This window comes from Rattus norvegicus, chromosome 17, assembly GCF_036323735.1.
Source record: "Rattus norvegicus strain BN/NHsdMcwi chromosome 17, GRCr8, whole genome shotgun sequence".
Lineage (NCBI taxonomy): Eukaryota > Metazoa > Chordata > Mammalia > Rodentia > Muridae > Rattus > Rattus norvegicus.
Window position 1 is genome coordinate 313360 of NC_086035.1, and position 26442 is coordinate 339801.

General features: G+C 38.8%; 1 protein-coding gene across 1 annotated transcript in view; it reads left to right on the forward strand.

Annotated features, from left to right (window-relative positions):
- The window catches only part of Cntnap3 (contactin associated protein family member 3), a 188097-nt gene that overhangs the window by 40223 nt on the left and 121432 nt on the right, over positions 1 to 26442 (forward strand). The window contains exon 3 of the mRNA NM_001402217.1: positions 473 to 666. Coding sequence (NP_001389146.1) covers positions 473 to 666 — 194 coding nt within the window. The remainder of the gene's footprint in view (positions 1 to 472; positions 667 to 26442) is intronic.

Here is a 26442-nt window from a genome sequence, read left to right on the forward strand (position 1 = left end):
CACAGGAAAAACCACCCATCCCATCCTCTTGGATGGTTCTATATGTCTGTTTGAATGAATGTATAATTACTTATGTTTATATCATGCTCAACACCATACTTCCTGCTGCCACTTTTTCATCTCCTTTTTTGGCAAAAAAAGAAGATGCATATGGACCTGCATATGGACCACTGAACACACTGGTCCCCAGACATAACAGAAATGATTAATGAATCACCTATGTCGCATCAAGAACTTTTTACACTGTGGGAAGACCTGTACCACTGGGTGTTATATGTCATCTCGCCAACTGCAAAAACAACGCAGAACCCATTTATTTGCATGTAATTCTTCTGGCTATTGTTTTAATGAGAATCTATAAGTATCTTAAATTTACTATATATTTACATCTTATAGTTTGAATTCCTTTCCATATATATCTTCAGTCATTTCCTCATCTTATATTTCTTCTACTTTTTTTTGTTCCAAAAAGGAGCTGGTGGATGGACACCACTTGTGTCAAATAAGTATCAGTGGCTGCAGATTGACCTTGGAGAACGAATGGAGGTCACTGCTGTGGCTACCCAGGGGGGATATGGGAGTTCTGACTGGGTGACCAGCTACCTCCTGATGTTCAGTGATGGTGGAAGGAACTGGAAACAGTATCATCAAGAAGAAAGCATCTTGGTATGTTTGATAATAACCGTGATAATAATTGCTATATGTTGTTGCACACTGTCAATAAAGCAGTGTTTTCAGCTGATATGTAATCATTACACATATTCATGAAGAAAAGTGTGACATTTTGACCCATGTCTGAACTATGTAATAACTACATTAGAATGTTGATCTAAAGATATTTTGGGGGTAAGAGTTCAAAAGCACAAGTAACAAATGCAGAAGTAGACATACAAGATACTGTCGACCTAAAACAGTTCTGTTCAACATAGGAAACAAGGGACAGAGTGAAAAGATGACCCTTGGAATGAGGAAAGATACAAAGATACTTATAAACTATACATATGCCAAGAAACAAATTTTAAAAATTACTTTGAAAACATTTTCTAACTGAAATTAAGATTTTAAGATAATGTTAAAAGGTCCTGATGATGTTATGCCCTTCAGTAGTATGGAAGTTTAACAATAATGTAAGCCACATATTGTTCCTTTACTTTTGTTAACAAAGCCATCATTGGCTCTGTGTTGCTTTGCTTTAGTATACTAAATGCATTCTTTTCTAGATTATCTTTTAATCTCATTCTTCTAAAGGACACTTTAGGATTAAAGTGTTAGGATTGTTTATTAATGAACGATTTACGTGTGACAAGTTCAGGAAATGTGCTTTGGACTTGGAGGATGATGTGATCTTTACTAAGGGGCACATTGCATTGGAACTTTGTGGTCTACCATGATCTGTGATCTACTGATCTCAGCAAGATCAGTTAGAATATGCATAGTAGGGACATTAGTTCTGGTTTTGATCCTATGCTCAAGTCTCTTTAAATAATCACTTTTTGAAAGTTTGTGAATATTGTAAATGTGTTTAGTTTTTAACGATATATATATTAAATTGTGTTTGGAAATACTCAAAAGTGTTTTCAGTCTCACTTTACACTGATTGATGACATTGAGAATGTTGGGAACAATTTCCTTATAAGAGCGATGCTGCAAAAGATGGATCTTATAAACTCTGCACAGCATTGGTAATTTGAATTTTTTCTTTCCTATCAAAGAAAGTATGAGTGATGGTGGAGTCATGAATGACTCTGTTGTCAGTTCCACAGTTCAATAGGAAACCATCTGCCCTGCTACCCAGTGACAACACTATTTGCTTTTATCCTTTGACTCTAGAAGGTTATATGCCTATGAGGAAATAATGAGAAGGGTAAGGTTCTTATTATTGAAGCGACAGGTATAACTCAGTCTCATCCCCTGTAAGAGTGTATCTCTCATCATTAGAATGATGACCTACATTTCTGATGCACCATCCTTGTGTGAGCACTTCTGGGTGTGTTGGAAGTGTCTCTCGTCCATGCATCTTCACTCTGGGTCGAATAGCAGTCCTCGTAATCAGATGTATTGAATTCATAACTTTCAGTACATGGGATTTATGACTTTTTATTGGGAAATTGTGGCTTTAAGTAGGTGATCAGTTAAAATGGGGCCAGTAGAGTTGGCCCTAATCCACCATTATTGGTGAGTACATTTGAACACACAGAAAGAAAATGACATAAAGATAGGTAAGGAGACTATCCTGTAAACAAGGAAATTGGGTATGAAGGAGCATCTGAGACATATCCTAGGATCATGATGAGAGTATTTAATAACATTCTACGAAACAAAGTACCAGGTTAGAAATATTGACGTGTCGACATGCCTCCCTCTCTTATGTTTATGTTTACTTGTTCTTCTATGAAAACTTTAAAATCCTATTAGGAAACGATAACCCTTTCTTTCATTTTGAAATTTGCTACAGGCTGTAACTAGATATATTGGGGTAATTATCTAGTCCTGACACAGGTTCAAGTGGCTTCTCTGCATATTTACTCCACTTCTGTTTGGATGTTAATTAGACAAAACAATTACCATATTAGTAGGTGATTTCATTCCACACCTTCACCATACCAAACCTGTCATTCTCAGGTTTCTTCCTCTCAGTAAATATCCCAGCATGCACCAGCCACTTGAGCTCAAACCCTTAGAATAGTCAATATCCATTCCTTTCTACTGACATTCTACCTGTCACTCAACTTATCACCCTTCAGCAGATCCTAACGGACACATCTCCAAAGGCTATGTGGAATTTGACAGCCTTTTCATCAAATCTCCACCATAGCCCAGCAACCAACCCTTACCTAGAGTATTGCATGACTACAATAATTTGTATATAACACATAAAGATATAAGCTATAACAACAGAAACAAAAGGTAGAGGTGAGGGACTAGAAATGACAATGTTTATTTTATTTTATTTATTTATTTTTTTTTTTTGGTTCTTTTTTTCGGAGCTGGGGACCGAACCCGGGGCCTTGACAATGTTTATTATATGACTAAAATCAAGTCACTGTCAGTCTCAAAGTCCAGTTAAACCGAAGAATGCTTCTATAAGTCTTTTAGTGGCCATAAAGTAGAACTGTACACTAGATATGCAAAGGATAAAAAGAAATAAATCAAAACTGAGTACTAGAGAAAAGATCCCCACCCCGAAGAGATCAGAAACAGAAGAGCAAAGGATCTAGAGAACAAACAGAAAGCCATTAAAATTACCACAGTAAATCCTTACCTATCAGTATTATCTCACATAAATTATGTAATCAAAAGACAACGAGTGGTTGAATAGATCTATAAAACTAAATACACGAATAACAACAACAAAACAACATGCTGCCTATAGGTGTTGTATAGCAGTTTCCTAGAAGATTAAAACCTTCTATTTTGGAGAGAAGCTAAAGCTTAAGACACAGGTTATTAGAAAAGAGATGTTCTAAATGGGAGGTAAAAAACATTCCATTCTTCAGAGAAGCTCCTTAAACTCAGGAAGGAAACAACTAAAAGGTTTCAGTCAGTCCCTGAAACTGACCTGATATGGTAGAGCTCTCCCTCACCAAGCCTATATAAGCTGTAAAGACTGCCAAGCTGAAAACTTTAAAGGTGGGTTGGTGTCCCATCCCAAAGGGGATGGTAACCCCATAGGAAGACCAACAATGTCAACTAACCTGGACCCTTGGGAGCTCCCAGAGACTAAGCCACCAGCCAAAGAGCATACCCAGTCTGGTCCAAGGCCCGGGCACATATTTAGAGAGGACTGCTTTCTCTGGCCTCAGTGGGAAAGGATGCTCTTAGTCCTGTAGACTTGACACCTCAGGGAGAGGGCGTACATGAGGGGGGAACCCTCTCAGAGAGGAAGTGTAGGGGGAATGAGGGGAAGAATTCTGCAAGGGGAGGTGGGGCAGGGGAACAATTGGCATGTGAATAAGTAAAATAATTAAAATTAATTAATTAATTTTTTAAAAGACTGCTCAGAGATGCTCTGAGGCAAGCTGAGCTGCCTAGACAAGGCGCAGATCAATTGAATTATCTGGAAAGGACTCTATAACCTGTTGAAGTATATTATGCAATGTTCTTCAGGTTTCTACTTTCTGTGAACTGTCACTTCTCCTGGGGTAGGCTTTGGTGATATAGCTTTGGGTCATCTTGTTCCTCCCTGAGTAAACCAAATAAAAGTCATTGATTCAGTAAATTGGACTTGGAGTTTTCCTCACTTTGCTGTAGCTTAATTCCCTATCTGGAGTGAGTGCATGTTTGTTCACGTCTTCCGAGGAATAGTGTCACACAACACAACAAAGAGACTCACTTTGCCTTTAACTAAACAAATTGAAAGTGAAAACATAGGAGAACGATATTCCATGCAAATAGGAAACAACTGAGAGTAGGCTTAGCTGTATTTATATTGGAGAAAATGCTCTTGAAGTAAAACAACTGTTACAAGACAAAAAACAGCACCATTTTATGACGAAGAGACAATTCATCAAGAGCTTATAAAATATTATCAAAACATGAAGCCCTTAATACTAATAAACCAAAGGGAAGGGCAGTGAGACGCTAATGAATATTATGAGGCCCTTAACACCTCACTCTCAGCAGCAGAGATCTCATCCAGATAAATAAACAACGGAGGAAATCAAACATGAATCACATTTTCATTCCAGCGGATAGGGCTATTATAGAAAGAACATTTTGGGTAACAGCAGCAAAACATACAGTGTCACATAAACACAAAGAACACTCTCTAAAGTAGATTATATGTGTCACTGCGTAAAATAAGACAGTAAACTTAAGAAGTCTGAAATTCTGTCAAATATCTTTCTTGAAAGCAACCTACTTTAAAATTAATGCATGCCTTAACAACCAAGTGTCAAAGAAATATAGGGGAAATTTAAGTGTCTGAAAGATTAAAAAATGGCACACAGCATGCTTAAGTGTATGAATGGTATGCAGGTAAAGCAATTTTGAGAATTATGTTGAGAGAAAAACATATCTCAAAAGAGAGCCATTTCACACAACCTAACAGCACTCTTTGTGGATGCTTGCCATATCAATAAAAAGACCAGTGGAGGAGAAAAGCATATGCTGGCATACCAAGCACAAATGATCATATTTTAAAGAAAATAGTAAACGGAACTAGCCAATAAATAATATTGAGATAACTGGACAGCCATCCAGGAAAAAAAAAAACAATGCTGGATGCTAATCTCATCCTATCAAAGTGCATTTCATATAGTTAAACATTCTAAAGTAAAATGTCCTCAGAAACAGCACTAGGTTATCTGCGAAGAATATTTGCATATGTCAGATTGCACTGGGTAGGTAAATGTATGCAAAACACAAAACCCATACCACAGTGAGGTTGGTAATAAATTAGATTTGTTGAAACAAATGTCACCAGAAGGTAGCAATCTAGGAAGAGGAATTCTTATATGTGTGACAGTTAATTTCCCAACCTATCATGCACCTTTTGTTCACTGAAAGACAATGATGAAAAACAGTGTGAAAAGGAGAAAATTTTCGGTGGATCCACATGAAGAAGGCTGCTTATAAGTGTATGAAATGCTATTCTATCCTGCTGACAAACTGAAGAAATGATATATTGCTCTACCAATCAAACTGGAACACACCAGAGCACTTCCAGATGGTCTGTTGCTAAGGACAGAACTTTAAGCTATACCAATATAAAATTACTTTCCCTGAGTCTTATAATTAGGTATTGTTTAAAGTATTTTACAAGAAAATAGAATATTCACTCATCTGTGATTCACCTATGATATCATGGATACTATTACTTAGCACAGGGTTCGCGTTAAAATAAAACGGATTTAAGGAAAAGTTGCAAAATGTAACTGTGGAATCAACATGTCAAGAGTGCTTAGAGAAACCAGACAAGGTTCTTCTATGCTTTCTTTATATTTTTTCCACTTAAATCCTCACAAAAATTGTATAAGACAGACACCGGTATTCTGCCCAGATAATTACAAGAAAGGTGAAAACAAACAAACAAACAAACAAACCCACAACATAAAGCTTGGAAATGAACAAGTTTGTCTATTTCTCCCAGTTATAGAATGAGTTGGTGTCTGAGGGAATCTGGCATTACAGGTGATCGGGGTCTAAACCAGGTGTTTTCAAGTTCTTAGCATCCCATGCAGAAAATTGAAATAAGGGCTCACAGAGATTTGCAAAAGAAGAAAGCTGGTTTTATTTGAACTGAAGAGGTAGTACTGATTAGAGAGCAATACTCTGTCAATACTCAGCAGGCCTCAGTGGGAGAGGGTAGCCAAGAGGCTCTGGGTTACAGTCTGGGAAACACACATACTTTTTAAGACACAAGATCTCACTACTCATCCTTGGCTGCCCTAGAACTCATTACATAGACCAGGATAGGCTTGAATTCGCAGAGATCCATCTGCTCTGCATTAAAGGCATATATCACAGAACTGGCCTAAAATATTTTCTTTCTAGTATTAAAATATTGTTCCTTCTGGTGGTATGCACATGTAACCCTGGCATTCCAGAAAAGGAGGTAGAAAGCTTGAGAATTAGAGGCCAGAATGGGCTACATGAGACCCTGTCCCAGAAAAAAAATACATTTTATAAATGTCCTATGCAGTAAATGTTGGGCGCAGAAGGATAGCATCCTTTGGGAAACATTCTAGTGACAATCTATCACTTCTGGAGCTGTGGCATGAGAATAGAAGGTGGGACTCAGAGCATCACCATGGGCTTCAGAACTTCATCCATCAATCGAGAACAATGTAAAAAGAAATTAGTTTGGTCCTGCAATCTAAAACTGAAAATGTTTAGGATTTGAACTCTAACTCTTATTTTGTATTGTTTAATGTCTTTATTAGTTATTCAGTTCGGACGGCTTGCCTTTCTTTCAGAGCCTGGAACTTTCTAAAACACCATGCCATTCTCTTTAAGAGAGAAAGAAAAAAAAATCACTTAAGCAGTGGAAAGAGATCCCCGGGGAGCTATTGTACGCTACTCTGCAAAAGCTTCATTAGCCAAACTTGTGACTGAGAAGAAAAGTGAATTCACATTCAGGAAAGGCTTGTGCTTGTTTTGAAAGAAAGTTTTCGATGATTCCTGCAAAGTGTTCAAAAATTTAGCACAGAATTACTCTGGCCATATATTTCCCACACTTTCCTCCCAGAATAATAAAAACTAAAATGGTCAATAAATTTCCATCAACAGTGGCTTTCCACCCTTTATTCAGAATCACCTCCCTAATTAGTTACTTAAGGAAACCGATATGGAAAGAGCTTAGACGTCAGAGATGGCAGTTCCTGACTAAGCACCCTGCACTAGTACAATGAAATCTTATCATCACATTACCTTTCTGTATACAAATACTTGAATCCATATGCTGAATTTCTATATGGACTATTTCATACACACATTTCTTATATTTTTCAGTCAGAATCTTAGTCTCATGAGATTTTTCTCCATGTTAAATTATTCAAGATCTGAGACAAAATACATTATAAACTTTAGTTTTCTGGAAGGAAACTACTCGTGTGTGCTGTGGTCAGACTGGGGAAGTTCTAGGTACACCTGAATTTGTTCTCAGGAATCTAATCTGTTCTATTACTCACCCAGTCCTTTATGTGATACCTGCTGCAATCACGCTTGAAACTCTAGTTGCTAGGGTTACCATGGGGCCATATTGTCAGTCAAGGAGTTCCTTCTTGCCTTACCTGCAGAGTTAGTGTGAGTATCACTCCTCTCCGTTTTCTTCCCTTCTCTCACTCCATCTTGTTTCCTCTATTTTGTCCTACTTCTTTCTCTCTGGTGCTGTTTACTTGCCAGAGTCTATGTGTTGTGGCACAGAAGTGTTTGAATCAGATATTCCAACTAATGAGTCAGAAGACAAAGGCCAGTGAGAAGCACCAATCTACCCACTACTGCTGCAGGCAAGCTATGTCCTTTAATGAATTTCTGACGACTACTACTTCTCCTGTCAACTCAACACCCACTGGATGCTAGGAATGTCAAATCAAATAGGAAAGAGTTTTAGCCTCAATACACAGGTTAGTTAAATGAGAAGATACAGCAAGAATGGTGGCACGTGCCTTTAACCCCACTACTTGGGAAGCAGATCTCTGTGAGTTGAAGGCCAGCCTGGTCTACAAAGCAATTTCCAGGGCAGTCAGTACTACACAGAAAAACTCTGTCTTTCAGGGGGAGAGAGAGAGAGAGAGAGGGAGGGAGGGAGGGAGGGAGAGGGAGAGAGAGAGGTTGCATTTAGGTATGAATTCCATTGTCAGGTCAGCTGAGTTCAAACATTGGATCCAACTTGGTCTGGTTTTTTTACATCCTTGAATAGTGTAGATCTTACTAGACCACATAACTTTTAGGATCACTGTGAAAATGAAACAAAACATATCTATAGACAGACTTGACATGTAAGTTATCGGTGATTTTGTTAGTTGATGACAGTAGACAGAGGCCTGATTATAATGGGTTTAGAAAAGAAAATGAGGTAATGAAAAAAACAAGGCCACATTAAATAATGACACTTATTCTAGAAATCTTCAGGAATTATTTTTTTATTATTATTTTGACTCATAGCTCTGAAAGTTGGAGGGTCCAGTATCATGGCTCTGATATCTATCTATCTGTTCAGCTGCTGGTTGGGGACCACAAAACTCTTCTCATCAAAAAGCAAGAGAACATATAGATGTGTACAAAAGAGGCAAGGAAAGAAAAACCACATGGCAACATTGTTTTATAACAGCCTACCCTGGGAGTAACTAATGAAATACCAGGATAGACATTTCTCTGTTAATGACCTTGTAACCTCTTTGACGCCTCATTTTTCAGTCCCACCACAATATCATTTAGATTTCAAAATTATTTCCAGGGGTGGGGTGTGAGGCAGCTTACAATTGAAGACAAGAAACAAGAAAGAGAATCATTATGTTCCTTTCTTCTGTCTTAGAGGCCCATGATGGTTGTGAGCGCTAATAAATTAGATAAAGAGTAAATGGGCTGAATTTGAAACATCTTGAACAATGGTGTCTGACACACGATGAATTTCTCAATTTTAATTGAGTATCAGGCACTCTGATGAAAATTTTAGGTGTATGATATTATTTACTCTTTTATAGTCTTACTTGGATAAAATTATTCAAGTCGTTCCACATAACTTGTCAGTAAGAGAATATGTACTAGAAATCTTGGCTGTCCAACTGGATGACTGTCACAGTCTCCATTTTCTTGACTACACTGGAGTATTCTTAGATAACATTGAGTCTCTTTTCTTTTTTTCTTTCTTCTCCCCTCTTCATTTATTCCCTCCCTCCCTTCCTTTCATTTTTCTTTTTTTCCTTATGAAAGAATGAGGGGCAGAGTGTTTGGAAGAAATAATTGTAAGGGAGGAGGAAGATATGTTGCCCAGGAGTGTAGAACACAAAAGCTGACAATAAAATCAGCAGACCTGTGGGATAAGGTTTTGCAGACTTGTCCAGGGCACGAGGAGACTGCCAGCCTCAGAGTTCTGAGGTGGTTTTGTTGCTATCTCAGCTCAGACCAAGTCCCTGTTCAGGGTTCCACATAGCAACATAGATCTCAGATCATCTGGTACCTCTGTGGAGTTTGTCTCCCTCAAGGAGAGAAAGCATAACTCGGGCAAGGTTATTCTCACCAACTCTGAAATTCATTAATCCATGTTGAGCAAAATGTGCCCCTGCTTCCTGTACAGATATGAATTTCACAATTAAGGATTAAAAAAAAACCTCCCTTTGGATGCCCTCCTATAAGAAGTGTGAGCCCAAGTGGCTGGTCCCAGATAAATACCCCTGAGTCTGAGAACTAAGAAGGAAAGGGAGAAAGAGTAGGGGGTTGTGGCAGGTGAGGACTGTGAGGGCGGAGTGGGACAGCCTTTCTTAAAAGATTGGAGAGAAGAGAGAGGCAAGCTGAAGTCTTCTACTTCACCATCTCTCACACTCAGTTTCCTCTACTTAGAATTTGTTTGACCATTTTAGAATTTTACTGTTTTTGGTTTGTTTTTCAACAGCATCTTGTTATGTAACCCAGGCTGGCCTGGAACACATGTTCCCTCTGCTTCAGCTTCCCAAATTCTAGGGTACAAATGTGAGCCGCCATGCCCTAAATTTTTATTTTAAAGAAGTCTCCATTTTCAACTGTGTGTGAAGAAAAAAATTATTTTTTTCCAATAGAGTCACACTGAGTACACAAATCACACTTAAGGATGAGCTCCATTCCCATCAGTAGATGATCAACACAGAAAATTCAATAGCATTTTTTAGAAATTGTTTTGGTATCATATAGCCTTGTTTGGACATTTTTAACCTTACTCATCTTTTACTTGTATATTATGGTTTCCAATTTGGTATTTTTGTGGTGTGTGTGTGTGTGTGTGTGTGTGTGTGTGTGTGTGTGTTTCTCAAGATTTTACTTTGTTTTATTGTTGTTTGTTTTTTTTATTTGCATCTCTATCTTCTAAAAAATATGGAAAGAAAAAAGACATGGAGTTGAATTGATGGGTAGGTGGAGAAGATGAAAGGAGGAGAAATGATGATCAGAATGTATTGTATGAAATACATTGATTTACAGTTGTTTTAAAAGTAAAACAAATGCCCCATTTAAACTGCTTTGGGGATTAAATTGCTCTGCTTTGCTTTCTGTCTTTACTCTTTATTTCAACTTTATTAATTCTGCTATGTTTCTCTTTTTTCATTTTCTTATTCTTGCTGGGTTTTGTTTGTTGTTTGTTTTCTTTTCATTTTGTTTTTGGTATGGGGAAGGTTCATCTTCTGCATTAACTCCAGTGATACAAGATGATATTGAGAAGCTTTGCTGTCCTTTACACATGTAGATACATTTTCGAAGTTAAAGTCACCTTCAAAGAAGTCCCACTCTGGATAGACCAAGAGAACCATTGTCTCAGGGGGGCTGCCTCTACACATTTAAGTAATCCTTTGACTGGCTCACTGTTGCATTAATGCTGACACCTCATAACTTGGATAAAATGTTACTCAGTATTTAAGGATATTGTAGAAACTTGCGTTTTTATTTTTTCAATCATCTGTTTCTCAACCCTCCCTCCCAAGTACTTATTACACAAATAACACAAGGAAGAGTAAATGAGTACATTGCTACCTCTTGTAACAAGCACTTTGAGAAACAGATAAAATGTTGGGAGAGGATTGCGATTAGATCTTAAAATGACTGTGACTATAAAAAGAAATGAACAGGAAACAAATGCTTGTTTGACCTGGGTAGGACAAAGAGACAACTTTTTTGAGCAAAAGGTGCCCAGTGATACAGGTACCCTAGCCACTTGGGAGGCTGAAATATGAGAAACACAAATTCAAGACTGGTGTGGGCTGCACAGCCAGTTCAAGGTTAGCCTGAACAAATCATTAGATTCCATATTAAAATATAAAGTAAAATGTAGCTAATGGTACACTTTAGTGATAGAGCGCCTGCTTCATGTATGCAAAAACTTGAGATTAACACTAGTTCTGTATAATGAAATAAAAGACAGGACAGAGTTATTCTAGAATATCAAGTGATTTACAACATAGTTGGAGTTGTGATATGTCCTGAACTCATTTAGATCTTCTGAATTACAACTCTTTTCCCTACAATGACCCCCAAACTGCCTTCTTCTGCTTTTAAGAGGATCACATATGGAGCATAATGAACCTTAAAGCTCAGCTTCTCAGGATAAGGGAAATCCCCAGCATCCATTGAAAGTTTATTCTAGACAAGTTCATGGACATTTTCAATGTATGTGCACATAGAGTGCTGCCTGGAGCTGAGGTTAGTGGATGATTAAAAAAAAAAAATGAAGGGCTGGAGGGATGGCTCAGTGGTTAAGAGCACTGACTGCTCTTCCAGAGGTCCTGAGTTCAAATCTCAGCAACCACATGGTGGCTCACAACCATCTGTAATGAGATCTGATGCCCTCTTCTGGTGTGTCTGAAAACAACTACAAGTGTACTTATATAATAAATAAATCTTTAAAAAAAAATGAAACGTTTGCCAGTGCATTTAGTCGACTCCATGACTGCCTGGAAACCACAAAGTTTTAGAGTGGTTCTTCTGTTGAGTCTAACTTGGAAGTCAGGAATTGTAGCAAACAGATTACTGGGGCCCATGGGCTGCCATGGCACTGAGGATCTGAAAGACATAGCAACAGAAAAAGTCCAAGGCCACAAAGATAATGTTTAAACACATTGCTCCCTAACCTGTGTTCAATTACGTTTTCAAATTATGAGATGAGGTGATAATGCCTTGTGAAAATTAAAATTCGTTAGATTGGTGCAGCCTGTGATTTAAAACCTTCTGTCATAGCTTCTTCACTTTTCATTTATGTTGATAGACATGAGTATCATTTCCTCACCCTGGCTGTTGTGAGCAATGCTGCTATAAACATGAGATGAAAAAAGACAGACCTTTAGAAACCAATTATTTTAGATATGTGTGAATACTCGAAGTGTGGGTTTGATTTTTGTTTTTTAATCACACAGTAGTTCTCTTTTTAATCTTCTAAGGAGCTGTTGTCTAGAACGTTACTGTCGTCATTTTCAAAATGGAGGCAAAGGGAACATCAACAGCACTGCTCAAGGAGAGGTATCAGTGTGCCTGTGGTAAAGACGTCTTCTCCAGAGCCTCTTATAATGAAGCCAGGTAGAAGGATGTCAGGAAAAGAATAAAAAAGAAAGACAATGTCTGTCTTTTTTTCTCTCAGATTTCATGTTAGCAAATTCTCTAAGGAGCTTCAGTGGAATTAAATACAGCAACTAGGTATTCCATTGCCAACTTCTAAGGAGTGACACCATTTCATAAGGCACATTTCACACCAATAAGGCACAGGGGTTTCCTTTCCTCCACTTCTTCGCCACACTTGACTTTTTAGGTATACAACTTCAGTTATACGAGATGAAAAAGCTCTAGAGAACTGCTGTACAACACTATGCTTATAGTTAACAATGTTGTATAGTGCACTTAAGATTTAAGTACTTAAGTTTATTTGTTAAGTATTCCAGTGACAATAAAAACAACCTGCTGCAAAACATACATATTTTCTTTTTTTTACTCTTGAAGGTTTTTATTTTTATTTATTTATTTATTTTTATTATTAACTTGAGTATTTCTTATATACATTTCGAGTGTTATTCCCTTTCCCGGTATCCAGGCAAACATCCACCTCCCCCCTCCCCTTCCTTATGGGCGTTTCCCTCCCCATCCTCCCCCCTTTGCTGCCCTCCCCCCAACAATCTAGTTCACTGGGGGTTCAGTCTTAGCAGGACCTAGGGCTCCCCCTTCCACTGGTACTCTTACTAGGATATTTATTGCTACATATGAGGTCAGAATCCAGGGTCAGTCCATGTTTAGTCTTTAGGTAGTGGCTTAGTCCCTGGAAGCTCTGGTTGCTTGGCATTGTTGTACCTATGGGGTCTCGAGCCCCTTCAAGCTCTTCCAGTTCTTTCTCTGATTCCTTCAACGGGGGTCCTATTCTCAATTCAGTGGTTTGCTGCTGGCATACGCCTCTGTGTTTGCTGTATTGTGGCTGTGTCTCTCGGGAGAGATCTATATCCAGCTCCTGTCTGCCTGCACTTCTTTGCTTCATCCATCTTGTCTAATTGGGTGGCTGTATATGTACGGGCCATATGTGGGGCAGGCTCTGAATGGGTGTTCCTTCTGTGTCTGTTTTAATCTTTGCCTCTCTATTCCCTGCCAAGGGTATTCTTATTCCCCTTTTAAAGAAGGAGTGAAGCATTCACATTTTGATCATCCGTCTTGAGTTTCATTTATTCTAGGCATCTAGGGTAATTCAAGCATTTGGGCTAATAACCACTAATCAATGAGTGCATACCATGTGTGTTTTTCTGTGATTGGGTTACCTCACTCAGGATGATATTTTCCAGTTCCAACCATTTGCCTACGAATTTCATAAAGTCATTGTTTTTGATAGCTGAGTAATATTCCATTGTGTAGATGTACCACATTTTCTGTATCCATTCCTCTGTTGAAGGGCATCTGGGTTCTTTCCATTTTCTGGCTATTATAAATAAGGCTTCTATGAACATAGTGGAGCACGTGTCTTTTTTTATATGTTGGGGCATCTTTTGGGTATATGCTGAAGAGAGGTATAGCTGGATCCTCAGGCAGTTCAATGTCCAATTTTCTGAGGATCCTCCAGACTGATTTCCAGAATGGTTGTACCAGTCTACAATCCCACCAACAATGGAGGAGTGTTCCTCTTTCTCCACATCCTCGCCAGCATCTGCTGTCACCTGAGTTTTTGATCTTAGCCATTCTCACTGGTGTGAGGTGAAATCTCAGGGTTGTTTTGATTTGCATTTCCCTTATGACTAAAGATGTTGAACATTTCTTTAGGTGTTTCTCAGCCATTCGGCCTTCCTCAGCTGTGAATTCTTTGTTTAGCTCTGAACCCCATTTTTTAATAGGGTTATTTGTTTCCCGGCGGTCTAACTTATTGAGTTCTTTGTCTATTTTGGATATAAGGCCTCTATCTGTTGTAGGATTGGTAAAGATCTTTTCCCAATCTGTTGGTTGCCGTTTTGTCCTAACCACAGTGTCCTTTGCCTTACAGAAGCTTTGCAGTTTTATGAGATCCCATTTGTCGATTCTTGATCTTAGAGCATAAGCCATTGGTGTTTTGTTCAGGAAATTTTTTCCAGTGCCCATGTGTTCCAGATGCCTCCCTAGTTTTTCTTCTATTAGTTTGAGTGTGTCTGATTTGATGTGGAGGTCCTTGATCCATTTGGACTTAAGCTTTGTACAGGGTGATAAGCATGGATCGATCTGCATTCTTCTGCATGTTGACCTCCAGTTGAACCAGCACCATTTGCTGAAAATGCTATCTTTTTTCCATTTCATGGTTTTGGCTCCTTTGTCAAAAATCAAGTGACCATAGGTGTGTGGGTTCATTTCTGGGTCTTCAATTCTGTTCCATTGGTCTATCTGTCTGTCTCTGTACCAATACCATGCAGTTTTTATCACTATTGCTCTGTAATACTGCTTGAGTTCAGGGATAGTGATTCCCCCTGAAGTCCTTTTATTGTTGAGGATAGCTTTAGCTATCCTGGGTTTTTTGTTATTCCATATGAATTTGCAAATTGTTCTGTCTAACTCTTTGAAGAATTGGATTGGTATTTTGATGGGGATTGCATTGAATCTGTAGATCACTTTTGGTAGAATGGCCATTATTACTATATTAATCCTGCCAATCCATGAGCATGGGAGATCTTTCCATCTTCTGAGGTCTTCTTCAATTTCTTTCTTCAGAGTCTTGAAGTTCTTCTTGTACAGATCTTTTACTTGCTTGGTTACAGTCACACCGAGGTACTTTATATTATTTGGGTCTATTATGAAGGGTGCCGTTTCCCTAATTTCTTTCTCGGCTTGCTTCTCTTTTGTGTAGAGGAAGGCTACTGATTTATGAGTTAATTTTATACCCAGCCACTTTGCTGTAGTTGAGAGATATTAAGGAATAGTGATTATTGCTTCCCGTTATATTCATATTTGGATGTGAGGTTATGTTTGTGTGCTTTGATTCTCTTTGTTTTGTTGCCAAGACGAATAGTTTCTTGCTTCTTCTAGGGTATAGCTTGCCTCCTTATGTTGGGCTTTACCATTTATTATCCTTTGTAGTGCTGGATTTGTAGAAAGATATTGTGTAAATTTGGTTTTGTCATGGAATATCTTGGTTTCTCCATCAATGTTAATTGAGAGTTTTGCAGGATACAGTAACCTGGGCTGGCATTTGTGTTCTCTTAGGGTCTGTATGACATCAGTCCAGGATCTTCTGGCCTTCATAATTTCTGGCGAGAAGTCTGGTGTGATTCTGATAGGTCTCCCTTTATATGTTACTTGACCTTTTTCCCTTACTGCTTTTAATATTCTTTCTTTATTTTGTGCGTTTGGTGTTTTGACTATTATGTGACGGGAGGTGTTTCTTTTCTGGTCCAATCTATTTGGAGTTCTGTAGGCTTCTTGTATGTCTATGGGTATCTCTTTTTTTAGGTTAGGGAAGTTTTCTTCTATGATTTTGTTGAAGATATTTACTGGTCCTTTGAGCTGGGAGTCTTCACTCTCTTCTATACCTATTATCCTTAGGTTTGATCTTCTCATTGAGTCCTGGATTTCCTGTATGTGTTGGACCAGTAACTTTTTCTGCTTTACATTCTTTGACAGTTGAGTCAATGATTTCTATGGAATCTTCTGCTCCTGAGATTCTCTCTTCCATCTCTTGTATTCTGTTGGTGAAGCTTGTATCTACAGCTCCTTGTCTCTTCTTATGGTTTTCTATATCCAGGGTTGTTTCCATGTGTTCTTTCTTGATTGCTTCTATTTCCATTTTTAATTCCTTCAACTGTTTGATTGTGTTTTCCTGGAATTCTTTCAGGGATTTTTGTGTCTTCTCTCTATGGGCTTCTACTTGTTTATTTATGTTTTCCTGGAATTCTTTCAGGGATTTTTGTGACTCCTCTCTATGGGCTTCTACTTGTTTATTTATGTTTTCCTGGAATTCTTTCAGGCATTTTTGCGATTCTTTCAGGAATTTTTGCGATTCCTCTCTGTAGGCTTCTACTTGTTCTCTAAGGGAGTTCTTCACGTCTTTCTTGAAGTCCTCCAGCATCATGATCAAATATGATTTTGAAACTAGATCTTGCTTTTCTGGTGTGTTTGGATATTCCATGTTTGTTTTGATGGGAGAATTGGGCTCCGATGATGCCATGTAGTCTTGGTTTCTGTTGCTTGGGTTCCTGCGCTTGCCTCTCGCCATCAGATTATCTCTAGTGTTACTTTGTTCTGCTATTTCTGACAGTGGCTAGACTGTCCTATAAGCCTGTGTGTCAGGAGTGCTGTAGACCTGTTTTCCTCTCTTTCAGTCAGTTATGGGGACAGAGTGTTCTGCTTTCAGGCGTGTAGTTTTTCCTCTCTACAGGTCTTCAGCTGTTCCTGTGGGCCTGTGTCTTGAGTTCACCAGGCAGCTTTCTTGCAGCAGAGAAGTTGGTCTTACCTGTGTTCCCGAGGCTCAAGTTCGCTCATGGGGTGCTGCTCACGGGCTCTCTGCAGCGGCAGCAACCAGGACCAGCAACCTGTGCTGCCCCTTCCAGGAGCTTCAGTGCACCAGGGTTCCAGATGGTCTTTGGCTTTTTCCTCTGGCGTCCGAGATGTGTGTGCAGGGAGCAGTCTCTTCTGGTTTCCCAGGCTTGTCTGCCTCTCTGAAGGTTTAGCTCTCCCACCCACGGGATTTGGGTGCAGAGAACTGTTTATCCGGTCTGTTTCCTTCAGGTTCAGGCGGTGTCTCAGGCAGGGGTCCTGCCGCTCCTGGGCCCTCCCCCACGGGAGCCCAGAGGCCTTATACAGTTTCCTATTGGGCCAGGGATGTGGGCAGGGGTGAGCAGTGTTGGTGGTCTCTTCCCGCGTATCCAGTTTGTTAATCTATGTCTTTGTATTGGGGAGTTGAGGCCATTGATGTTGAGAGATATTAAGGAATAGTGATTATTGCTTCCTGTTATATTCATATTTGGATATGAGGTTATGTTTGTGTGCTTTTCTTCTCTTTGTTTTGTTGCCAAGACGATTAGTTTCTTGCTTCTTCTAGGGTATAGCTTGCCTCCTTATGTTGGGCTTTATCATTTATTATCCTTTGTAGTGCTGGATTTGTAGAAAGATATTGTGTAAATTTGGTTTTGTCATGGAATATCTTGGTTTCTCCATCTATGTTAGTTGAGAGTTTTGCAGGATACATTAACCTGGGCTGGCATTTGTGTTCTCTTAGGGTCTGTATGACATCTGTCCAGGATCTTCTGGCCTTCATAGTTTCTGGCGAAAAGTCTGGTGTGATTCTGATAGGTCTGCCTTTATATGTTACTTGACCTTTTTCCTTTACTGCTTTTAATATTCTTTCTTTATTTTGTGCGTTTGGTGTTTTGACTATTATGTGACAGGAGGTGTTTCTTTTCTGGTCCAATCTATTTGGAGTTCTGTAGGCTTCTTGTATGCCTATGGGTATCTCTTTTTTTAGGTTAGGGAAGTTTTCTTCTATGATTTTGTTGAAGATCTTTACTGGTCCTTTGAGCTAGGAGTCTTCACTGTCTTCTATACCTATTATCCTTAGGTTTGATCTTCTCATTGAGTCCTGAATTTCCTGTATGTTTTGGACCAGTAGCTTTTTCTGCTTTACATTCTTTGACAGTTGAATCAATGATTTCTATGGAATCTTCTGCTCCTGAGATTCTCTCTTCCATCTCTTGTATTCTGTTGGTGAAGCTTGTATCTACAGCTCCTTGTCTCTTCTTTTGGTTTTCTATATCCAGGGTTGTTTCCATGTGTTCTTTCTTGATTGCTTCTATTTCCATTTTTAATTCCTTCAACTGTTTGATTGTTTTCCTGGAATTCTTTCAGGGATTTTTGCGATTCCTCTCTGTAGGCTTCTACTTGTTTATTAATGTTTTCCTGTGTTTCTCTAAGGGAGTTCTTCACATCTTTCTTGAAGTCCTCCAGCATCATGATCAAATATGATTTTGAAACTAGATCTTGCTTTTCTGGTGTGTTTGGATACTCCGTGTTTGTTTTGGTGGGAGAATTGGGCTCCGATGATGCCATGTAGTCCTGGTTACTGTTGCTTGGGTTCCTGTGCTTGCCTCTCGCCATCAGATTATCTCTAGTGTTACTTTGTTCTGCTATTTCTGACAGTGGCTAGACTGTCCTATAAGCCTGTGTGTCAGGAGTGCTGTAGACCTGTTTTCCTGTTTTCTTTCACCCAGTTATGGGGACAGAGTGTTCTGCTTTCAGGCGTGTAGTTTTTCCTCTCTACAGGTCTTCAGCTGTTCCTGTGGGCCTGTGTCTTGAGTTCACCAGGCAGGTCACTTGCAGCAGAAAAGTTGGTCTTACCTGTGGTCCCGAGGCTCAAGTTCGCTCGTGGGGTGCTGCCTATGAGCTCTCTGCGGCGGCAGCAACCAGGAAGATCTGCGCCGCCGTTCCCGGGAGCTTCCGTGCACCAGGGTTCCAGATGGCGTTTGGTGTTTTCCTCTGGCGTCAGAGATGTGTGCAGAGTGCAGTCTCTTCTGGTTTCCCAGGCGTGTCTGCCTCTCTGAAGGTTTAGCTCTCTCTCCCACGGGATTTGGGTGCAGAGAACTGTTTATCCGGTAGATCCCTTCAGGTTCTGGCGGTGTCTCAGATGCAGTGGTCCTGCTGCTCTTGGGCCCTCCTCTATGGGCCATAATATTTTCTTAACTGATTAGAAAACTCAAAAATCTGCCTAAAGAAACCAAGAGGACAATTATGTATTTCACAACTTCATCTACATTTGCAGTGTTTATAGTTGAAGAAACTCATCATTGGTTTTACTGTTTTTATTTGGAGTCACTGCACAAGCAGCCATAAAATTCTTAAGAAAAGCAGGCTCTTGCAGAAGTGTAGAGTAGACCAATTATATAAAACCACAGATCACACTCCCAGTAGGCTCGACTTGTAAGGCATGGAACAGCAAGCACGACAGGAATGAAATTATAAATCAAAAGTGTCCTTTACATTACAGTGTGGTACATTTATTGTTTTAACTTGCCCAGGATTTTTTTTTTTGCTCAAGACTATTCTCTCAAACATATTTATAGGAAAGAATAATCTATTGAAAGCCTCACAGTTCTTAAAAACACTCCTCTCATGAAACGCTTGCCATTAATGTGCTTTCTGTTCCCACACTGAACTAGACCCCTACAAAAATGAGTCATTTAAAGTTTTCCTTGTCATTTACCTATTTATTTGTCTGCATATTTCTTCTATTTCACCTTGTTCAGTTGTTCTCAGGTGAAGAATAAACTTTATAAGGCCTCACCTGTTTACTAACTGTGTTCAAGTTAAATAATACCTTTCAGCATTCTGATTTTACAAATATTTTGATACAATTATTTAAAAAAAGACACTGATAACAATTCCTCCAAAGGTATATTTAAGCTTTAATAAGAGATACTATGAGCTTGGAAAGTCCTTCAGACTTCAGACTACAAGCATGATTATGGAGACATATGAAATACCAGATATGGGAAGGTGTATTTTTAAAGGTTATCATTTTAGCATACATCCAGTTATATTTTTTCATGTGTCGAATAGAAAGTTGATTTTGTTTTTTCTTATAGAACTTGGAAAAGCAGTTGTAAAATATGCTAGGCTAAAATGTATTCATTAGATACACCTTTTCTTTTTTTTTTTTTTCCTTTTTTTTTTATTAACTTGAGTATTTCTTATTTACATTTCGAGTGTTATTCCCTTTCCTGGTTTCCGGGCCAACATCCCCCTAATCCTTCCCCCTCCCCTTCGTTATGGGTGTTCCCCTCCCCATCCTCCCCCCATTACCACCCTCCCCCCAACAATCAGGTTCACTGGAGGTTCAATCTTAGCGGGACCCAGGGTTTCCCCTTACACTGGTGATCTTACTAGGATATTCAATCCTACCTATGAGGTCAGAGTCCAGGGTCAGTCCATGTATAGTCTTTAGGTAGTGGCTTAGTCCCTGGAAGCTCTGGTTGCTTGGCATGGTTGTTCATATGGGGTCTCGAGCCCCTTCAAGCTCTTCCAGTTCTTTCTCTGATTCCTTCAACGGGGGTCCCATTCTCAGTTCAGTGCTTTGCTGCTGGCATTCGCCTCCGATACATCTTTTCTGTTGTAAAGAATATCATAAAAATATATATACAGTGCTAAAATTCGTGTTACTATGCTTTGTGAAAAAATATGGGAAAATATCTCTGCTAAAATCATATAATTTTCTCCTGGAACCTCAAATCTCAAATCTATAAAATAATATAGAGGAGAAATAGTGAAATCCATCATTTTTATATAAGCTTCATAATCAATCTTGTGTTTCAATTGAATGCAGGTTGAGGTAGTCTTGGTTGTCATAACAACCTAAATGAGGGCCATATGTAAGCAAAAGCCTTAAGAAAGCTCCTGGAATGAACCCAAGGAACACAGTCTGTGCTGTTGCTACCACTAGGAGTGGTGATGATGGTGGTGATAGTGGTGGTAATGGAAGTAAATTAATTTAAATTCAGGAATATGCTCTATCTTCAAATCTCTCTAAACCTTGCAAAAATCCAGTTAGAGAAAAATATTACAATTATGAAAGCATTTTTAATTATCCCTTTATTATAGCAGCCTCTTGTTCTTCTGTGGACCTAAAGAAAAAACATATCGTATATTCTCATTGCTTGAATGAATGCTTAAAACATATCCCCATGTATAGGTAAGAAAAGTTACAGATTAGAAAATCTGTTATTAGGAACCAGAAACAGAGATAACCGAGTGTAGTCCTGTCCTTTATTTATCACGATGTTCATTTAAACCTCGTTTAGGAAACATCAAAACTGACAATTTGTTGGGAGCCTCCCAGCCTGGAGAGGTTTCCTGTGGGTTTAAAACCACAGGATGCTCTAGCTCTTTAACTATACGGAAATGCTAATGATAACTTCTAAAAAGTCCTTTAAAAACGTTCTTGCTCTTTCTGAAGGGAAAAAGCTGCTGGCTTAGGTGGTTGACACCTGTGGCCTAACAGTGGGGGGGTTAAGTAATGTGGCCTGTGTTCTATTTCAGCGGGAACTGCTCTACTCTAACTTTTCAGCCTGCTAGTAGAAGTCACAAGAAGAAAAGGGGACACTTTGAAAAGTGATTTTAGAGTTTATTACTAAGTTGTAAAAGTTTCCTATGAAAGCTATCTAAGAAAAAAAAGGGGGGGGGGGAAACAGAATGAATGAAAAGGAGAGATAAGGGAAAATTCTTCTGTTCTTTGTCTAGGAAACGTTCTGTCCAAAAAGTTCTCAGCTGAGTTCTGTCTTCACTCTTTGTCCTCAGCACTTACACATCTTTCAGAACACATGATCACATGGTAAAAAGTTCATCACAAGTGTACACAAATTCAAATCGTAAATCGAATAAAAGGTTTACAACAGTGAATGTTTACATGCATATCTATCTATTAGAAGTAATTATCTGGATAAACATTCATCACCTGTAACAGCTCCACAGGTTCACTGAGAGTTAAAAATCATAACAAGTTACTAGTGAAGTTTTGTATAGATTAACTCAGTCAATATTTTATCTTCTGTTCTAGCACCTATAATAGTTAGTTCCCTTTTTATGACCTTTGGTTAATGGTTTTACAACCTCTTGGATTGTGTTCTGAATAGTTAGAAAGTCTGGTTACAATCTAGAAGCAATTAACTGGTACACATAGGAGATTGACAGAATTCTCATTGCAGTTGTGACTATCAGAAAAGACGTAATAACAGTCCCATTATAAGAGAGCTTAATAAATATCGATATAATTTTAGGAGTTCTTATAGGATCATTATTAAGAATTAAAAGTCATCCATTTGTCTATATAGCATCACTACAATACAGTACATCTTCATAGATCTGCAGAGGTCTGCTTAAAAGGGGTGGGCTAAACCCTAATGATTGTCATATAAGTTTAATAATAACAGGAAATGCATATTAATAGCAGAAATCTTTTCCTAAAATGATTTCTTCCTGGGCCTTGCCTTCATCGTAGATATATAAATCTAAAGTAAAATCATTTCAGGAAGATTGCCTACTAGTTATTAGCTTGTTGGCTCCTGACATACTGCTCCCTTGGACTGAAAAGACAGCTTAGTCAGTAAAGTGCTTACCCTACAATTGTGAGACCTGAGTTTGATACTCAGAATAACGTGTTTAAAACATGTTTAAAAAACAAAAATCTTGAGCGTGTAGTGTACACTTGTAATACCAACGCAAGGGAAGTGGAGACAAGAAGACCCAGGAGCCAGATCATAGTGTGCTATGTGCATCATATTTATCATGCATGCACACGCAGACACACACACATCACATGCACACACATGTGTGTGTGCATATGCATACAGACACACGCATCTACACATATGTGCATACATACACACATGCACATGAATTGACAGCAGCCTGGTTTCTGGAAGCTTATAGAAGGAGGAAATCACACTGTGTACAACTAAAAGGACCTCAGTCAATCTTATCGTGAGGTGGTCAGGAATGTTTTCTGATGTTATACAGATCTGGGAGTGAACCTGATTTCTCATGGGCTGACAGTCGGGCTCTGAGTGGGCCAAACCGAAAGGGAGATTTTTGATTTGGAAACAAAGCCATAGAAGGAGCCCGCTCTGAGGAGTCCTTTTAAGCCTATTTGCTGATCTCCAAACTGAAAAGCACAGTAGCAGTTTCACAGGCTTACTGTGGTGTGAGGAACCAGCAGAAGACCTAAGGGAAGAAGTCATAAAATCCCTCAACTGGCCCCACTCCTAAAGTCTGGAATCTAAAGTCCCAGAATTCTGAATTTTATGCACTTTTTAAAGTACCAAAAACACACTCAAGAGTTTCGTGTAAATGTTACCATCTAACTATTCTCAAACATAGGACAGAAACATTTTGAAGCAATCACATGACATAGCACAGGCACCTTCCATCATCTCAGGATTTTAAATATATGGTCGATGGCTATTCTCGGCTGTCAACTTCATTACATCTGGAATTAAATAAAACAAAAAAGGGCACATGTATGAAAGTTTTTGCTGAGTTTGAAGTGGGAAGATTGATTTCTAATCTGGATTTTGAAGGCAGGGAGTTACATCTTTCATCCAGTTCCTTTGAGCTGGGAAAAGCCAACTCTAGTCTGCTATTCCTGGTAGAAGCCAATACAGGTGGAAACTGTATTTCAGAATCCAACTGCAAAGACTGAAGTTACAGAACAGGAATTTAGTGTTGCAAAACTTACTAGAGAAATATTATGTATAATTCCATATAAAGATATGGAAGAAGGATGCTTTTGCTTTGTGCCTGCTTGTTCTCACCTTGCTAGCAAACACATGCCCTCATTGTTATTACAGCCTGTTTCTTTGGGATGCTGTCATATACTGAAGACTAGGTGAAGCATCCAGTCTCATAGACAGAACAACTGGATTCTTGGATAGGCGAACATTGTTGGACTAGCTGGACCATAGCCTGTGATCACTTTGTAAATACACTTTCTACATATACAGAGAAGTTAATTCCATAAGTTCTGTCACCAGAGAATACTGACTAATACAGGTGGAAACTATTCAGAAACAAACTGCAAAGGCTGAAATTACAGAAGCAGAATTCAGTGCTATGAAACTTAGCTTGAGAAAATATGATATATAATTCATGAGGTTCGTGTTTCTTAGTTTGCTATATGTTAATTATGAACAGAAAGTAGGTCACAAAGTAATTGAAATTGCTGTTTTGGTGTGGAGTATGGTATCACGTGGCTAAGAGTGTTTAATTTCCAGAAGGAGTACTGTTGTTAAATTGTTGAGGAAGCCAGGCCTTAACCTGTGGGCATTACAGGAATATTTAAGATATAGAATACGCAGAAGGTGTCCAAGGGTAGGAGAAAGACTTTGCAGTTCCACATGATTTGCTGTAAGAAGTGGGCAGATTTGTAATGTCTGTGTGGGTGGTGGGGAGAGGAAGGAAAGTGAGGAGGTAGAGAAAAGGGATAGTTTTTATTCATAGAGATAGATGACATAGATAACTGGTATAAATATGTAAGTAGGTAGATAGACTAGACTAATCACAGAGATAGATGTGCATGTGGAAGAGAAAAGAAGGAAGACATTAACTATGTATCATTTTTACACTTCTTTGCTTGTAGAGAACATGTCTATGTACGTTTGCATGTGTGTGTGTGTGTGTGTGTGTGTGTGTGTGAATGTATGTGAGTGCATGTGTACATGTGTGTACATTCATATAGGGGCCAGAACTTGATTCAGTCACTCTAAACTTTATTTATTGAGCAAGGGTCTCTTACTGAACCTTGAGCTCACTAATTGCTAGCCTAGCTTGCTAATGGGCTCCAGGGATATCTGTTCTTCAGTGCTGAAATTACAGACACATGCCACTGTAATTGTATCTTTCTTCCATTTTTGGGTGTGTTATAGCATGCAAGATTTTGTGCATACATGTTTGTATGTGTGTGGTCACACATGTATGTGTGTGCATGTAGAACCCCAAGGTTGGTGTTGTGAATTATTTAACACTCTTCCACATTATTCATTGAAGCAGGGTTCCTCAGTCAAAACCAAGGCTCACTGGTATGGCTAATCTTACAAGTCAGCTTCATCTAGAAATCCCCTGCCTTTACATTCCCAGACACACCAGGTGGACCACCACACTGCCCTGACACTTACATAGATTCTGAGTATGTGCACGCAGAAGAGAAAACATAACCCTCATATTTGCAAAGTTTTAACCCTCCGAACCATATCCCCACCCCTAATGTGTTTGTGTTAAAAGGGGTTGACTAATGACCTTATAAATAACACTTTCAGATTTGTCTTTCTCTATTCAAAATTAAACAATAAGAAGAAATGAGAAAATAAAGCTTCAGAATGCACATTTTTCATGCACCAAACAAAACAATAAAATATGACTCTCTACCCTCATAGAAGAAAATATCACATCAACATGATAGAAACTGGAGACCTCTGTTTAACATCCAGATCTTCTAGAGAGTCGACAGAATATCCTGGATGTTGTTGACTCCTTGGAGATGATGGTCAGTGCCCTGTAAGGTAGCTTGGTGGCGTTCGAATGAAGTGCTTACATGTGATGTCCCTCCTACAGACAAGGCTGCATGTCTGTTTTCACTTGGCTTCTTAGACATTTGCTTTTCTTTTCCCTCCACAGTATTGGATATTTTTGCATGCAGTAAGGATTCATTTAAGCTTTTATTGTTGATAATATGACTACTGTAATTTATATTATGGATTCATTTAAATGGCAAGAAAAGTATGTCTGTTTACCACTAAAACAGCTTCAAGACACAATTTTATGGAGACCAGTCATTTGATTTTCAGCGGATCACATATATTTCTAGGTAGATTGTACTTAGATTAATAGGTTTTTAAAGTGCAAAGTTGGCATTTTTGAGAAATACTAGGTACTATGTTAATGGCTAACAAACATCAGTGCCAATATTTCTCCTAGAAACTTAAGACTCATTAGGTCATTTTGATCTCTTCTACTAAAACGAAGAAATTAAAGCAATTTATTTAACTCATATTTATTTATTTGTTTATTTACTTATTCATTATTTGTTTGTTTATTTGTTCGTTTATAAAAGCTACATGGTCATGGAGAAAATTTCTGCTTTTTATTCTTTGCTTGTGACATTTGCCTTAGAACTGCAATTCTCACTAAACTTGAGATTTGAAAGAAACAAACAGAGACCCCGTGAGAGAGAGACCCAATCGCCTGGTCAGGTGGGCACTCCTGAGGCTGCAGAGCAGAAGAGACCACCAACACTGCCCACCCCTGCCCACATCCCTGGCCCAAGAGGAAACTGTATAAGGCCTCTGGGCTCCCGTG